The sequence below is a fragment of the Misgurnus anguillicaudatus genome, chromosome 2 (genome assembly GCF_027580225.2).
Source record: "Misgurnus anguillicaudatus chromosome 2, ASM2758022v2, whole genome shotgun sequence".
Classification (NCBI taxonomy): Eukaryota; Metazoa; Chordata; class Actinopteri; order Cypriniformes; family Cobitidae; genus Misgurnus; species Misgurnus anguillicaudatus.
Window position 1 is genome coordinate 9,402,794 of NC_073338.2, and position 18,998 is coordinate 9,421,791.

General features: G+C 38.2%; 1 protein-coding gene across 3 annotated transcripts in view; it reads left to right on the forward strand.

Annotated features, from left to right (window-relative positions):
- The window catches only part of sema6ba (sema domain, transmembrane domain (TM), and cytoplasmic domain, (semaphorin) 6Ba), a 194,653-nt gene that overhangs the window by 141,593 nt on the left and 34,062 nt on the right, over positions 1-18,998 (forward strand). For all 3 annotated transcript variants that reach the window (XM_055201303.2, XM_055201304.2, XM_055201301.2), the window contains 3 exons: positions 11,016-11,147; positions 11,468-11,617; positions 14,583-14,762. In XM_055201303.2, coding sequence (XP_055057278.1) covers positions 11,016-11,147; positions 11,468-11,617; positions 14,583-14,762 — 462 coding nt within the window. The remainder of the gene's footprint in view (positions 1-11,015; positions 11,148-11,467; positions 11,618-14,582; positions 14,763-18,998) is intronic.

Here is an 18,998-nt window from a genome sequence, read left to right on the forward strand (position 1 = left end):
TTAAGGCTCGTACAGACTACATAACTTTTAAACGTCGGTCCGAACTGTGCAGTTCACACTACAGTAAAACAACAAGTTAATCATCTTTACAAAGTGTTCTGGACCCATTATATAAAAGCGCTGCATGTCGCTAAGTAACTTGGTATATTTTTACCGTATTTTCATGATAACAGATAATAACGACATAATTTCACGCCATAATATAAAAAAACAAGTTGTGTTAAAATTACAGTGTCTAAAACAAGCATACAAGCAGAGAAGTACAATTTATAGTCTATTCCTTGAAGATTTCCTCTCACGACGACGCGATCTACGGGCGCCGCCATTGTCCTCCGACTTATTTTTCTGAAGTCGGGGTAGGTCGAACTCCCCCGAGTTCGCCGGTAGGAGGTTCCACTTCGACAGGCATTCCAGTGCACTTTTCCTAGTTGGAGGTAGGATAAGTCCTACATCCCACTGGTTTGGATGGGCTCTGGAACGCAGCATTAGTTCATGTAGAATTGTAAAATAAAGCAGTTAAATATTTGTGTTAACTTTCGAAACCACGCTGCAAACTATCTAGACTGCAAAAAAAATCTATATTGCCTACTGTCTAAAAACAATAATATTGACATTAATATATATTTAAAAGGTAATAATTTATGGGTTTAGCATCAGTGTATGGTCTCTGTTTTGAGATACAGATGCTCTAGCATCATAAATGTAGTATTTTGTGACAGAAGATGACAACATGCAAAATATAACGTGACTTCTTAAGTTTTCTGTTGATATAACGATCGCGAATCGAATCCAGTCTGTTTCAGATGTGTGAATAATCCACGAAAACCGTCTAGAATACATCCAATGACCATTTTTGTCCACAAATGCGTATAATCCGTGAAATATAGATATATAGTCTGTTTACATCAGATTTCGCATGAACCTCTTATCGCCTACAATCTGAGGACGTCGTAACAAACTGTATATGAGATTACACTTTAGGTTCCAATAAACACGCGTTAAAACTTTGTTCTTAAAAGTAGGCGGGAGTATAATCCATAATATCCAAATAGCGCTGTTATTTCCGTGAGACATGATAACAGCATAGAGGGTATCAGAGAAGTGACTGCTCTGTGCTCTCTAGCTACCTGGTGGGTGGAGACCTGCGAGTGGGGTGGTGGGTGGGAAAATTCAAAAGGAATGTGACGAAACAACCCAGTAACTAAGTTTTGGTAAACCATTCTCTACAAGCATGTGAAAAAATAGGTAGTTGAAATTTGGCTTTCCTTATGATGTCATAAGGAGCTCCTATTATAATGATACCACCCCTTAATCTGCACTATCCAACCACAGCACTGCCATTTAGTGCAGAGAAAAGCACAATTGAGTTTTAATTGCAAAAAACCACCATCATTGTGTTCAGTGTTTGAATTTCATCAGCTCATTTGCATTTTAAAGGACACACCCAAAATGGCACATTTTGCACACACCTACAAAGTGTCAATTTTAACATGCTATAATAAATTATTTATATGGTATTTAGAGCTAATATTGTAATATTAAAAAACCCAACCTCTGTTCTAAATTACCCTAGAAAATGTCCATATTTTACCCAACCATGGGTTGAAAAAACTAAATTTTTAGAGTGTAGATAAACCATATTATAAATCACTATTCCACACTTATTTGAGTAGATTATAGTTTATATTAAAGGGCTTTGTTTGTGTGACATCACATTAACAAGAAAATAATAAAAGCATGTCTAATGAGACTACTTGGGTTTAATGAGGATTAAAAAAGGATTGTGGATTTTTTTATTGTAGGGATTCTATGTTCACACAGTGACAACACACATTTATGTCCAAACACCTTGATTTTGCATTATATGTGCCCTTTAAATGATGGACACTTGTTGTTTAAAACAGCTGTTTAATAAAAGACAACATTAAACATATTTTTTAATAATAGCAATGAACAATTCTCCCACCAAGTAATATAGTTTGTTAGCCTAAATGAAGGTTGTCAACGTTGCCTAGCAACAAAACAACTTGCCACATTATTTATTACAGAATTTAACTTGAGGTGAAATTAACAGCAACTTCAATTACGGCTCATGCGTTCAGATTGAAAAGTTAAAAATTAAAAGTCTTTATAACGTTGCTTGTCTCTCAGTTCTGTAACATCTGAACTGGGGGCTCTTGTGAGGTTCTGTGCCAGAGAAGCCCCTCCTGCTTTCCGCCATGTTCATTTTTCTCCTTTAGTCTTAATTTTTCAACCCCCTGTGGCGTCCCGTCTCGGACAGATAAGAGAGGCTTTGCGGCAGAGCTTTGTGTCATGAGGTGCTTTTGGCCCGTCCACATCGAGCCCGTCCGGCTGGGCAGTTACACAGGCATGTCGCCAGAACGCCTTTAAAGTGGCATTGACCAGTGACGGGTGCCAGCGAGAATGAGGGGGTGAATGTAGAGCTTGTTTGTCCAGCCAGAGGCTTACAATGCTGTACGTCACTGTACCTGACAGCTCATTGGCTGGATTAAAATTGGTGGCCACAAAATTCTGACAGCTTATTGCCTGCAGGGGTGTTTTCTTAATGGCTTCCTTTTGGACGATACAGATACGCCCCTCTTGCGTTTTTTTACAAGCTATTTTATTAATATTGGCATTTGGGTTAGTAAATAATGTTTCAGTTTTGGATCAACTAACATTTGCGCACTGTTTGGTCTACTGTTTACTAACCTAACACGATACTGAGAGTGCAGGAGGAGAGAGAGAAAGCACCATCCGGTGACATCTTTGTTAGCCGTGTAATTTTTGGCACAGACGTCCTCCATAAGGGTGGCAGGCGGCAGGCTGAAGTTAATCTTCATATCAATCCATTAACACCATGCCCATTGCTGCCATCAATCTGCTCTCATCTTTTGCATTTTCCAAATGGGAGCCTTCATTCCCAAAACCCTTCAATTACTCCGAAGGGCTCCCTGCAGGAGTGCGTCTTTCACAGATCAGGCCCTGTCTATTTCCCCCCGTAATCCCATTGTGTCTATTAGTGAGGAATATTGGAAGAGAATTGGGCAGAAATGAAACGATTCTAACTCAATAAACGCTCCTCATAATGTCTGAATAAGACGAGTGTTCTGGAACTGTCTGATCTAGTTCAGTTTTATTTTGGTGTGTGGATTCATCTATTCAGTCATTTTAATCTCATTGTGAGCTGTCAAATTAAAAAACCCCATCCAAATTCAAACCCCTTTTATAGGCTGAAAGAGGTGTTTGTTGGAACTCCATTCAGCGTCTAATTAAAAATCTTACATTTCTTTGTTAATCGGTAAAGTCATCTCAACCCACTGCCCTACAGCATTTTATTGCACAAAGAACTGCAAAACTGATCTACTGCTGCAATTCCAAGAGTCAGGGTTTACTTTTTTGTGAGTTCACTTTACTTGAACTCACAAAACATTCGATTTTAAACATTAGATTTGCTCTTCAGAAATAACTTTAAAGATGGCGTAGAATGTAAAACCGTATTTATCTAGGCGTAGATGAATAATAAGCAGTGTTGGACAAGTTACTGAAAATTAGTAATTAGTTACAGTTACTAGTTACTTCTTTTAAAAGTAACTGAATTACTCTACCAGTTACTGTATATCAAAAGTAATTAGTTACTTAGAAAAGTAACTTTTAAGTTACTTTTATGTCTGCTTTTTAAATGTAAATATAGACAGTACTGAACAGTCAAACAGTAAAATGATATGGACGGGCTATTTTACACGTAAGACTCTAATATATCACATACTGTAGGAGCCTATTTTGTTTTAGATTCAACCTTTGAATATTTTTGTTAGAAATTATCTTAATATGTAAACTTAGTTTATTTATGTATATCATTTAGAGCATTTAGACAAATATTCTGCATGTTTACAAAAATATATAATGTGTTAAAATTGTGTCAACATGTCATATTTTCTAAAATAAATTATCATTTTTCTGATTTCATATTTATTTTAATAAGTTAGAAACGTCTCCGCTGTGTCCTGCTGACAGACGCGATGCGCGTGCAGCAGATGAGGCAAATTATGGGTCCTCTGAAGGTTAGACCGTCTCATTTCAGTTCTCTTCGCAAACTTCTGAGCACCTTGAAATGCCGAGTGCTCACCTTTTATCGCATGCTTAGTAGGGTGCAGCCCTTGAATTGGAACACAGCTTGTGAAGCTTGCGACAGGGACTGCGCTCTTTGGTCATATATTGTTTGTTTTCTGTTGGATTTAAATGATACACAGGATTAAAGGAAGATATTTAATCAGAAAACGGAGTAGGCTACGTGGATTGTTTTGTCGGACAGACACAGACCGAGTGGATTGTTTTGTCAGACGGACACAGAGCGAGTGGATTGTTTTTTCTGATATGGAGAGATTGAAACTAAAACTAAAAGCGACCTCACACATATGGAGTTTTAACACGGGTGTACAGCGCAGTGTGAATATTTTAGTGGAAACAACAATCGCGGATCGTTCTCTTCCATGAAGCCAATGTAAACATCTAAGAATATATGAACATTTCTTAGATTTATTACCTTTTATACAACAGTTCTTTCTGGTTCTCGAATCTGATTGGCTAAGAGCTATGCGATATTGTGCTGATAACGGCACTGTAACTGCTTCACCTTTCGTATTATTCCGCCACCTAGTGAATGGAGGTCCTAAGCAGGCTCATCTCTGAATGGAAAAACACAGACGTGCTGTTTTGAATCACTCTCCGTTTGTCTCATTAGTTTACTAGCTCATAAATCTGTCTGTGAATCCCCAATCGGAAGTTATTATTCCGTCAAAGATCAGCGCTCTTGGATGTTACGTTAAAGTTAATGGGAGAAATGCCTTGTCACATCGTGTGGACGATTAACACTTGGAAAGAGGAATATAAACACTCGTTTTTTTCTGGAGCTATATCTTTTATCAGAACGCAAAAACACCGTGGAACTGCAGGTAAGCACCGCAGCTTTTAAATGTGGACATTGATCATTTACTGCATCGTGACGTGACTATTAAAACATGTTATGAGAATTTCGCTACTGGTATATTTATAAGCAGCATGCAAAAACATCTCTCTGACACTTATAAAAAAATGTTTTATATAGTACTGACAAGAACAAAGTTTAATAATAATAATCGAGTGCTCGTATCACGTTAAGAGTAAATGGGAAAGCAATAGTAACGTTATACAAGTATAGTTTTATTAACTTTTACCTCGCGCCAAAACAATAACAACACAAAAGACACTAAATATGAATAAAAAAACAAGTAATAGTTTGATCATGACACCAAATACTGCTGATTTGATCTCATTTTGACGATCATAAACAAACAAGGCCAACATGAGAGCCAGGGTATCTCTGTCAGAGGTGTAGCCCAGAGAGGGCGGTGGTCAGCGGGGCGAGTGAACACTGACGTCCGCTCATGCTTTGGTTCTCATTCGTACCGAATCTCACTAAGCAAACGTTCAAACAGGCGCTATCTTTACTAATCGACTGCAGATTTAAATATAATACATATACATTCTCGACTGAACTAATCTTAAAACTACACTTTGTGACCAAGAAACGGTAATATAAAGAAACGGCTTTTCCGTCCATTGAGTTGTTATGAGCTTCAAAGCAGCCGAAAGTTTTACCTGTCATTCTGGCCGCCCTCAAATCCGTGGCGGAAGAAGTAGTTCTCAAACAAAGAGGCTTTTAAAATAACTCCGTTGTTGTTTTCTAGTTTTCGTTTTTCAAACGTGTGCCGTCGAACTGTTGTATAAAAGCAATATCGCTCTCGGAGTCGTGCGACACAGCTCCACATCATCACGGCTGTGATTGCCTCCGGCACTCGTGCCTCTGGCCTAATCACAGCCGTGATGATATAGAGCTTTATACCACGGGTCTGTTGAATGCTGCATTCTGATTGGCTGAGAAATGTTCTATGGGTGTTGATTATTTTTCTGTAAACCGCACACCTAATTTTTCAAATGTCTTAAAAATAGGCACCACAGCAATGTTTGTGGTAACCGTGGTATAAGCGGAATAATTGACTCCGGTCCTTTGAATTATTTGAAAATAATGCACACCTGCGGTGTAACGGCACTCCGCTTCGCGTCGTGCCGCATTACCACCTTGGTGTGCATTATTTTCTTATAATTCAATGGCCCGTCGTCAATTATTCCTTACATATCACACTCCTACTCGAGCGATATTGCTTAATTATAAATTCCAAATGGTTAAAATCTTGCACACAATTGTTTGTTTGTTGTGTGTGTGTGTGTGTGTGTGTGTGTGTGTGTGTGTGTGTGTGTGTGTGTGTGTGTGTGTGTGTGTGTGTGTGTGTGTGTGTGTGTGTGTGTATGCCAAAGTATTGACATCATTTGTTTACTCAAACAACTATTCTGCTTGTGTCATCCTGGGTTTATCCTCTTATGGCGTATAATTTGAATGTAAAAAAATTACGGTTATAATTTCAGTAACTGTTTTTAATAAATAACACTTACAGTATACCACAGGGCTGAAGGTGTGCATTATTTTTTAGTAAACGCACACCTATGAGTACCTCCAGGTCTATCGACCGCATTAAAGTTTCATATCACTATGCCAAGTTTAACTGAAATAACAGATTTCTTTTAATTTTAACAAATACAGCAATAATATATGTGGGGTAGTAAAAGAAATAAATTGAAAAAAAATAATAATTCAAAAAGAAAAGAAAATTACCACCTCAGGTGTGCATTAATTTTGAATAATACAAGGCCCGTCATCAATTATTTCTTACTTTATAAATTGATTTAAAATAAACTCAACAAATGCGCTCAAGGGAAAAATTTCAAGACTGTGAAATGTGCTCTGGTGCTTATTTTCATTATTATAATTTATAAGTTATACTATGTTCTAAAATATTATTATGGAACAGGTTGGAAAATGAATAGGTAAAGGTTTTATAATATTATACTGATATCTTTATCAAACAAGATAGTTACATCACAGAATCCACAGCTGATCAATGTATTGCTGAGATCCAATTACCTCCTAAATGGGTGCGTTGCAATAGTTGGCAGTTTTACACTGAAAAATACCCTTATGAAAATTTACCATGTTTTTTCTGGTAAAAGTGTAGTAACCGTTTTTTTTTTTTTGGTGTATTGATTACTTTAAGCAAAACCATGGTTTTACTACGTAACCATGTTTTTTTTTTTTTAACTGTAGTAAAACCATTTCCGTAAGGGTAAGGAGCTAAAGGTTCTTCACAGCGATGCCATAAAGGTTCTTTATACTACTATTTAGACAAAACAGGTTTTATATATATATATATATATATATATATATATATATATATATATATATATATATATATATATATATATATATATATATATATATATATCCTTTATTTTTTTGTAGGAATGAAAGTCCCATCTTACAGCTAAAAGAGCCTATAATCTTTTTGTCTAGACTAGAGAATAGATCATTTATATAAAGCATATGGGTGACGAATGTGATTTATGGTAATTTAACATTAAATAATCAATTTTAGCTGTTTTTCCTAAAAACTAAAATCTTGAAAGATAAAATGACCCAACTGTCCATCGGACCCCCGACTGTTTAATGGTGGAGGCGAGACAGACAAGCTGCCCTATAACACATGGTGAACACCTGCAGACCAGAACACACACACACACCATCGGTCTGAACAGTCTGCTCACTTGCCCAGATCCTGTCTGTTCATTTGACGGTTTCCCCTTCTGTGTCTAACTGATATACGAGGTTCCCTCCCTGTTAAAAAGATTAAATGTTCTGTTTTGGATGCTTTTGCCTTCTACCAGTTTCATTTGAAAGGTCATGGTTGTTGTTTGCCATTTCCAGTAGCAATCCAGTAGCCGAGTTGTTAGCATTTTCTGTTAGCAATGCTTCCGTCATAGGTTAGATCCAAGGAAACAAACACACACTGGTTAAATGTTTAACTTGTAATCCACTGTAAGTTACTTCGGATAAAAGCATCCAACAAATGCATAAAACTAAATTAAATGTAATATGTTAATGTGTAATATTGAACAGCAACAGCTAAGCCTGACTAGCAACTAGAGCGGTTCCCAAATGAGTTGACAAAATCTTTTCTGCGCTGTGACATCTTGGTGATATTTTTGGTGTTGAGCTTTAAATAAAGCCTTGTACTGTAGCATAATTTAGCATCCCAGCAAGCAGTAACTAAGCCAGTAAAGTGATGGCTAACTATATACCCAATAAAGTCCGGCTATGAGTAACCAACCTCAATAACCTTAAATTTGGTTACATGCCATTTTTGGCAAAAAAAACTTGCAAGATGTCTGATATTCCATCATGTAACCAAGTCAACAGGTGTTCAATGTGTTTGCTTTAATTTCTTTTACATTTACTAAGCCAGTGGTCTCCAACCCTGCTCCTTGTGAGCTACCGTCCTGCAGATTTTAGCTCCAACCAAACACAGTTCAAGCAGCTAATCAAGGTCTTTATGATTGCTTAATAATCTCAGACAGGTTTGTTGGAGCTGGGTTGGAACTGAAGTCGAAGCAGGGTTGGAGACACCTGTTCTAAGCGTATACGCATCGTCTATTCTTGGGGTATGGTTAGGCATCTATTGGACTTTCAATGACAACCAGTTCTTTAAGTGGGCCGGAACGTGCCGGTACTCAGTACTCAGCTCTTGAGCGTACCACCACCTCTCTGTGCGCCCAGAAGATACTTTTAGCGTACCGGAACGCTCATTTGCACATCTGTTTAAAAATCAGAGGTTTAATTTAATCCTTTGGCTGCGTTGACGCTTTTCAGAGCACCCTTCACAATGCACACTTCCTAATTCATCCCACCGAGAGCAGAAACTACATTACCCATACACCCTTGCGTTTACAAGTTAAAAGCGCATGCGTCGCTTTTGCTGCTGTCAGTCAGTGTCAGTGCGATCAGGTGAGGTGTGAGTTTGTGTGTGAAACGCGCAACCATAGCTGCTCGGTTAAAATGAATATACAATAAACACTTAATATGCCCTCCTGGTTTTAGACTCTAAGTAGTAAAAGAACAAGGTCAGAATCAGAGGACTCGCTGGCTGACATCCCACCAAGCCAGAATGATATCGCTGCAGGTCAGACGCAAGCTTTTTCCAATACCCTTTTGTGTGACCATTTCTGCTGTCGCGGCTGTCAGTTTGGTTCCCCTCAACGCAACTTCGGATTTCCTCCGGCGATGTGCAGAGTAAAAACATTCTTGAAATTGTAATAGACATTTATTTTAATTGCTAAACTACAAGTGAACGAAATTACAATGAATTTGAACGACGCGCACAGGAGTTTTACCACCCGCAAAATGGAAAACAATGGGACAAAATAAAGTGATGACTTTCTAGTTTCAAATGGCCAGTATTTTGGTATTCTTGAACCCATAGACATGGTATGGTCTTGGTGTCATTTAAATGTTTAAACTAGTTTCAGCATTTAACCATCCTGAAAATTTTACTCACATATCTACCTTTTGCACATTTTATTTATGTTCAATAGCTTTTTCTACGGTAGCTCTTTCTAAGGGTATTTTTTCAAAATCCTTTTGCACATTTTATTTATGTTGTTATTTCTAGCTCAAGCAAATCCACAAACTTATAAAAGGATTTATTATTTTTTACAAGGTCGTCTGTTGACTGCTGAATATAAAACCCCTTCAATATAGGAGTCAAGTCAGCAAAAAAAAAAATTAGAGTACCGGCACCTCTTTTGGGCCACTTAAATCACTGATGACAACCCAAATTTTGCCTTGTTTTAGCCAGAATTGCTTGCTGGGATCCCAGGGCTTTTCAGTCCACAAACAAGCTGCAAGTTTGAAGAAGTACTCTGACCAACTAGCAGTAAGAGCGTACACACACTATCCAAACCAAACCCTTCCCGAGTGCATTTGACCCCTGCTTTGTTTGACTAGTGCAGGGGTCTCCAACCTTTTTGTGAGCAAGGGCTACCACAATATATAAAACAATCTGAAGGGCTACTTATTTTCAATAGTCTACTAAAAAACTTTTTGTATTAGGCTACTTGTTGGTTTTATTTTATTTTATTTGTTGATATGTTTTATAATGGTTTTAAATGTTAACATATATTAAAGAAGCAAAGCTAATATCGAGGCTAATAATAGAATGTGCTTTGGCTGGCAACTTACAGACTCGGACCCCAGTGTTAAGAGAGCACTTCCTGTTTTCTTCCAAAAAAATCTAATCCTAATGAAGAAAGTGTGCTCGAGCACGGATCGATAAAAGTACAGTGTGAGTGCCAGCCTGCAGGGGAGGGGGGACAATCACGTTCGGGCACGAGGTTCAAGGTAACAGTGCCTACTATGAGTGTGCCATTAATTAGCGTTAATCAGTCTCACTTTTCAGACTTAAATTATACCAATTAGATCTAACTTTTCAATCTTTTTAAATTAAAAATGTTATGACCAGTCTTGGAAAACAAAATTAGATGACTAACGTGGATGATTAGTCTAAGCACCCCAAGAGTGGGGTGTCATGCGTTTTGAAATGCACAAGACCCCATTTTGCATGATGGTGCTCACCAAATTTTTTTCAATGAACGACTTCTATCCTCAACTTTGTTTTGTTTTGGACTCGATTACTTAAGTCGCCCCATGTTGTTTCGAAGAATAGTGCAACTGCGAGCATTTCAAGTATTTGCAAGCTTTAAATCTATCGTTCAGGCAGATTTAAGGGCTAGATATTGAGCAGCGTTAAACATTTAGTTTCTTGCATTTTCATCAACTTGTATTGCACTTCAGTTTTTTATGAATCCGGTGTGTAATGCTTGTGGGAAGTCTATAATGAGATGCTGTAGAAACAGACTGCTCGATTAGTCTGTCAGCTGCGGAAAACAAAAGTCCTACTGTGACATGTGGCTTTGGCCTGCGGCTGTTGTGACAGCGCGTTGAGCGTTTGTGTGCGTCTTCCAGTTTGAGGTGTGGATTGGATCAGTGACGTGTCTTGACCCTGTTGTTTCTCCACGACTTTACCCAGCATCCCCGGCTCGGCGGTGTGCGCGTTCGACATGGAGCAGCTGGCACGGGTGTTTGAAGGACGATTCAAAGAGCAGAAATCCCCAGAATCCATATGGACACCAGTACCTGATGAACTGGTACCTAAACCCAGGTATGTCTAATCACATTAGCCGGCGGCTTTGGTAGATTTCGAAAAAGCTTTATTGAGTCCAGGCCAGCCTTCATTTCATCTAAAAATAATCAGCGTGTAGGTGCTGAAGTGTGGGCCCTAAGGGTGCTGCTGGAGAGCCGGGTGAGAAGTGGAGCCAGACCCTTTACATTTTTCTCCTCATGCCAGGAGCTCAAAACTCTAAAGCAGAGATTCAGAACTCATCCGAGGATGACTGCAATAGTGTTGTGCTTCCTCTGAATTATAGATTAAAATTGGTGAAATCATCTGAAAACTGTTCAATGTGTATTTTATGTTTCTAGGCCTGGCGGCTGTGCTATCCAGAGTTCAAGCTTCAGCTCCTCAAACACTCTTCCAGATGAAGTGTTAAATTTCATCAAGACTCATCCTCTTATGGACGAGGCGGTTCCTTTGCTGGGACACAGCCCTTGGATAGTCAAGACCATGGTCAGGTAATGCATACGGCAACCCCGAGCACAGAAAAGCCTGAACAGAAATAAGTGCTTAAGATGTGAAGTGTGCTGCTTTAAAGCAAAAGCATAATTCTCAAGGTCTTTCTGAAAGCCTCGCTGCTGTTCGATAGGAAATTGGGTGAGAAATGTGAAATCAAAATCCGAGCTGTGCTCTTATACAGCTAATGTTAGCACCTATACTCAGAGGACATCAGGCTGTGAGTGTTTTAGTTCTGCACGGTTAGTTTGGTCCTCCAAAGTCTCTCAAGGTTAGTAAAAAACCTTAGTTAAAAGATAAATCTGAACTCCAGTGTTTCTGTAGAGAGCGAATTGCCTGAGGCCTTCAGATCCGGTGAGTAACTGTGAAGCACAACTTGTATGGAGCTGTAAATCGCCTCGCTTTTTAAATTTGGATTGAAATGGCCACCGGGTGCTTTGAAAATACTAAAGGTAAATTTTCACAAGGGAAAGTGTCGCTTTGGATGTGCACATTTAGAAATAACAAACCATTTCAGATCTATAGTTATTACAAGTAAATAGTAATAAATTACTAAGATTTGAATGGCTTAAAAGTAATAGAGTCAATTGTAAAGATGTTTTTGGTCTTACAACAAAGTAAAAGTATAATGAATGGAAACGACGTTGATGGAACAGTCAGTGATACTGGAGACTTTTCTTTGTGTCTGCTTGCTTTTACCCAAATGAGCCCTTTCACATTTGTGAAATGATAAGAAAACGTAATCTTTTTGTGTCTCCACAGTGACAGCATATACGACTTACCTATCACATGTAATCTTTTTCATTTTAAAATGTCACATTTATGCCCTAATGTAATATCAGTCTCAGGTGTGTCTAGAATGTGTCTGTGAAGTTTCAGCTCAAAATACCCCAATTATTATTTATGATGTCATGTCCAAAATGCCCCTATTTGTGTAGGAGCAAAAAAGCGCTGTTTTTGTGTCTGTACCACTGATCTTTATAAATGACTGGATTGCGCATGACATCACAACTGTGAAGCCACCGCGCCGCCATGTTGGTATACCCAAACATTCTATTAAATCAGTGGATGCGATCAGATTTTAATGATAAAACATCACTTTACAAGTCTTTGTTTTTATATCTGAAGTTACCCTGTACATTATAACAACACAAACGTCCTAAGCATGTAAATAGTTATTTACTGAAAGTTGTACATTTTAGTTTTTAATCAGTTATTATACATTCATCTTCATTGCAGTATCAGATCAGCAGACAGACCGCAACATATTTAGTATTAATGACAAACGTGCTCATTCTGAAATCTAAATAAATAATCATACTTTGTACCGTATGTGCATGCAATAATTTGCTGGTTTTATGTTATCTAAACTTACAAGTTACCTAAACTTATATAAAGAAATAACGCTGACCGTATAGCTGTATGTCAAAAAAAACTTTATTTATACCCGTGTCATTAACAGAACGCAGCAGACACTCTCACCTTAACGGTTTTTTATAAATCCATTTCCTGCCCGATTAAAACATAAACATTGCAAATAACACCAGAATTAACAGTTAATTTACGTACACATTTCCTAAAAATAATCTTGCGTGACTGATACGCTGTAAAGCGGGTGAATTTAAAACATGATTTTGAATGGTAGTCAATTACGCCGTCTGCCGGTTGGGTATACCAAGATGGCGGCTCGAACTCTGCGCTGGCTTCACCTCACGCTGTTACATTAAGCGTTCTATGCGCAATCCAGTGATATAGATCAGTGGTCTGTACCTTTAAATGCAAATGAGCTCCAGTTCCTCACAGTGCGCAACCGAGTGCTTTTGGTTAAAAACAGATCTGATTCTTGTGAATACAGTCTGAGACAATAGTATCTCTAGCCAAAATAGTGCTAAAACGTGCTAACAAACACATTTAGAAAAGCTTTTGGATAAAATTAACCAGTCAGTCAGTGGCTATAGGTGGGGCTTAATCAGTGTGATGTCACATTAACAAGACAATCAAAAACTATCATTAGAAAGAAGACATTTTGAGCTTCATTTTCCATGTTTAATTTAAAAATTAAAAAAGTATTTAAAAAATATTTTTCTTTGCATAACATCTTTTTTAATACTAAAAATCTTAATAATAAATATGTGTGTGAAACCTAGAAATGCAATGGTCCCAAAGCCACAAGTCTAAAGAAGTTATGTTTCACGTTTGAGGTCAATAGGCCCAAAAATGAGGTTCTTGCAAGGGTTTGAACGCGAGTGTAATCTCATATACAGTGTTACGACATAAATAGTCCTCAGATTGTATATTATATTCTATTAAATGACGTTCATGCGAAATCTGATCTAAACTATGGACAATATATCTATATTTCACGCATTTGTGGACAAAAATTCTCATTGGATGTATTGTATTAGATGGTTTTCATGGGTTATTCACACATCTGAAACAGACTGGATTCGATTTGCGATCGTTATATCAACACAAAGGTTAGAAGTCCCGTTTATATGTTGCATGCTGTCATTTGGACTTCTGTCACAAAATACTATATTTATGATGCTAGAGCATCTGTATCTCAAAACAGAGACCATACACTGATGCTAAACCCGTAGACCTTTTTAAATGATGTAATGTTAATATTATTAATGTTTATTGACAGTAGGCTATATAGATATTGTTAGCAGCGTTAAAAAGTGACGTCATCCGGCCCCTGAGCTAGTGCGCGTCGAGAGGTTAATGGAGATTATAAAAGAAGGAGAAGGTGGATTTTTTTCATTGTAGGGTTTTAATGTTCACACACTGCCAACACACATTTATGTCCAAACCACACCTTGTAAAAGTGGATTTTGCATAATATGGGCTCTTTAAAAATAGAATATGTTAAAACATCTAAGATCTATAAGATCTATTTTTTATATTTTGTGATATGACTGAGAATGATTTATTAAGTGTTTATTGTTTAATTTGCCCACTATGAAGGTATCAGTTAAACACTATGGTGGTGGACACCGAGGCGGGCCCTCACCGGAACCGGACTGTGGTGTTTCTTGGATCCACCAGGGGAACCGTACTTAAGTTCCTCATTACTCCCAGCTCAGAGATCCAATACTCCAATAATAACATCTTTCTGGAAGAACTGGAGGGATACAACCCGGAGAGGTGAGGGATTTTTTTCTTTGAAATCAGATGTGTACACTAAGCGTATTCCTGCAGAGTATTGGTCACAAAGGTCATTGGTTTGATTAAAGTGACTTGCAGTGATGCAACGTAAGTCACTTCAGAGAAAAGTGTCTGCCAAATGCATAAATGTAAATGTAAGTGGGTGTGAGTTGAGATCATTCACCATCACTGAATTATTTGACTCCAAATGGTGCATGCAGAAATGTGACCTTCACTTGCATTACACTCTTAAAAATAAAGAACAATTTTGTAATACATTTTATAATCTGTAGAAACTTTTTTGACCTTAAAGATCCTTTTGTGAACAGAAGAACCATTTAGACAGAAAAGGCACCTTTATTTTTAAGAGTTTAATAGAAATTTGAATGTGCCACACACAATTTAAAATTGGATCTGTAGTACCAGAAACTCTGGAATTGATGTGGAAACCTCTTTTTAATATCAGTGGATGCTGACTGGTTTGCAATGCTTTAGCATACAGTAGGTAATTTAATAAAAAAAAACTGCAACAAGAGTAGTCCAATAAATATGAAATTACAGATACTATTTGGGAAAGTAAATGTTCAGTTATTGTCTTATCGATCAGACATACTTTTGTCTATAGATTTGGTCTTTTGCTCTAGATCTGTGCTTAGAGATATGACCATCACATCCAGACAATAGACTCCAACAAAGTATATACATTTACAATTATTCCCAATAAACTATAATTAAATAATAATAACAAATGATCCCAGCAAGCAATTTTGCATTTAAAAGACGATAAACGTCCAAACACAGCCCAGAGAGCTGAACTAAAACAAGGCAAATTGTGGGCTGTCAGTAAAAATTGAATAGACGTCTAATGGTGCATTCACACCAACCGCGGTAGAGGCGTGAAGCGCGAGTGATTTCAATGTTAAGTCAATGTGAAAACGCGTTGACGCGCGTCAGGAGGTCCCGCGGCGCGGAAGAGGCATTCGGCGCGGAAGACGCGTTTCCGCCTCATTCGCGCGTGAAGCTGGCGCGAACAGAGTGTTGTGTGCGGTACGCGCGAATGATGCTTTCGTGCATTTTGCGGTTCACGCGAATTTGCAGCTGACGCCCGAGTTGAAAAATTTGAACTTTGGCGGAATTTCGTCCCGCGTTAACCAATCAGGAGCCTGCCTGCTGCTGTGGTGGCAGCCCCGCCCGGAGTCACTCACTCAACCAAGGCTTGATATTGTCCGTGCGCAGTCACCCGGAGCTATACAACACAAGTTCTTACTTGGAGACAGGAATAAAAAGGACCTCGCGTGGAAGAGTGTCAGTAAGGACTTTGGGCAACCTGGTAAGTTGTAATACACACTTCACTTTTGAGTCACGTGAAGTTTATCGCCCCACGCCGTTTATTTCCCCCCTATAGTAAGGTTACCAAATACAAACTGGTAACTCTCTCAATAAATGCACAGTCAACATAAGTCATCCTACAAACAGACAACCACATAGCACTTGCCCCTCCCACAAGAAGCGGAGTTTGCCTCTGACGCGCGTCAAATGCTTGCTTTTTCCGCGCATCTAGTCCGCTCTACACGCGGGAATGCATCCAAATTGTTCAAGGGCAAAACACGCGCTGTAGACGCGATTTTGACGCCTGAAACGCGGTTGGTGTAAACTCAGCATAACCATACACGAAAAATATATGAAATAAAGAAAGAATGAAACCAAACACCTTGTAATCATTGTTGACTTTGCTTACATGGAATATCAGACATCTCTCAAGTTATTTTGGCTAAAACGACATGTAACCAAATTCAAGTTTATTTTGGCTAGAAGTGGGTTACTCATAGCCAAACTTTATTGGCGCTTTTCCATTGCATAGTACTCCACGGGTTGGGTTGCGTCGGGTCAGCTCACTTTTGGGGGCTTTTCCACTGAGTACAGTGCGTAGTACCAGATATTTTTAGTACCACTTCTAAGCGAGCAGAGCAAATACTACACTAGGGATGCACCGAAATGAAAATTCTTGGCCGAAACCGAAAACCGAAAAAGAGGAAAGCAAGGTCGAAAAACCCGAAACCGAAACACCGAAATAAATTATTATGCCAATGATTAGTAAAATTACATTTATGGCTATCACTGTGTACTAACTTTACTAGGGGTGTGTGAAGGATCACAAAACTCACGGTTTGGATCACATTCACATACAGTTTTTTGAGGCACGGATCTGATTATTTTTCAAATTAGCAAAAAGGGGGTGGGGAAAATCGGATAACAAATAAAGAAATTGCAAACATTTATAAAAAAGAACAAAGTTGCACATTAATAAGGGCTAACATTAGCATTAGCCGGACACATTCAACCGCATGTGCCTCGTCTGTGCGTACAGGCAACTGCTTACTTTAGCGCCTTTTTGCGGTTAAATACATCCACACCGCATACATGTTGCTTCAGACAAGCACGTGCAGGTCGCGGTTTCTGCTTGCGTCATCACATTATTTTGTCCATATTGTTTCGGTGATAAAAGTCTTTCGGTGGCCGAATATTCTGTGCATCCCTATACTACACTACAAAAAATGACTTTCTTACTTAGTATTTTTGTCTTGTTTTTAGTAGAAATATCTAAAAATTCTTAAATTAAGATATATTTTTTTGATGAGCAAAATGACCTAGGAAAATAAGTCTAGTTTTTAGACAAAAAATATAAACTAGTAAATTAGTGAATATATAATTTACAAAATGTACAATTTATAAAAGTAAATTAGTGCTTAAAACAAGCAAAAAAAAATCTGCCAAGGAAATAAGATACATTTTCTTGAAATAAGTACATTTTTTATAAACACTTAATTCAAGAATTTTTTTCTTATTCTATTGGCAGATTTTTTTTTGCTTGTTTTAAGGACTAATTCGCTTAACTCTTTCGCCGCCATTGACGAGATATCTCGTCTTTCCGCAATACCGCTATTATCTTCCGCAACTTATACAACCCGAAAGTAGCGCCTCACGTGAAAGAGAAAGAACTCCGTGTATGTTTTAAAGATCGCTCTGCATCTGATCTCTATCAAAAGTCCTTCACAAAAATGGTTTAATCTCAGCTTTTTGCTCAACATTGGGTGTTTTTGAAGAAACCTACCCATGTTTGAGAGGTGATTACAAGAGAACTAATGAAAGTAGAATGAAACAGTTTTTTTTTGTTTGAAAGCAGAGGGTCTGTTTTTTCATCTGATATATTGTATGTTTATATATTTAAAGAAGAACATTTTCTGGAAGGAGTTAAACTTTAGTGAAAATCATGAAAAATGCTGGCGCTGGCTGGCAACTTTTTTTAAAAACGCTGGCGGGGAAAGAGTTAAATGTAATATTTTTTGTTTTAAAAACTAGACTTATTTTCCTAAGTCATTTTGCTCATCAAGAAAATATATCTTAATTTAAGAATTTTTAGATATTTTTACTAAAAACAAGACAAAAATACTAAGAAAGTCATTTTTTGCAGTGCACTGATTAGTTGTCACTACCAACCTCATCGCTAAACTCAAGATTAGCTTTACCTTCGTGCTTGCGCTGTCTCGAGCAAACCTGTTGTCATCTGCGCTTTGTTGTAAGTTCCCAAACTCCATTTTAGCGGTGAAAATCATCCACAGGCTGAAAATCAGGACACCATATCAATGTTTTTACTTGCAGCTTGTGGTGGCACATTCGCGTCACACATGTCTGCACGGCATTTTTGCATCTTAAAGGGGGGGTTTAATGGTATTTCAAGCATTCTGACTTATTAACACAGCTATAGAGTTGTTTCCTCATGCTAAACGTAGGCAAAGTGTCAAAACCGCAGTTGGGCGTGTTTCAGAGTATTTCTGTGCCGAATGCACTTCGCCAGGGTTCGTACAAGTTTCGGCTAGTTTTTTTTCGATTACAGTTCTAACTGACGTTTCAGGGGTTTTCGATACGTATCACATCTTATATGGGCTTCCGCCGGAAAACTTCTCCCGGAAAACCCCGCCCAGCCGTCAGTCAGCGGGAGACGCTAGAGCTGCTAACAGCTTATCACGCCACTCAGCTTTGTTTAATTTCAAAAGTCAACAATGGCACAAGAAGAAGTGTGTTTTTGGATGTAAGGAGAAGACATCCAGCCTTATGGAAACAATGGATATAGTTTATTATCCGGATTAGCAGCGGAGTTTTGCGTGTGTGTTTGATGCGGTGGATTTTCAGAACCGGGTCATGACGAGTTACACGTGGTAAGTAAGACTTCTGTCT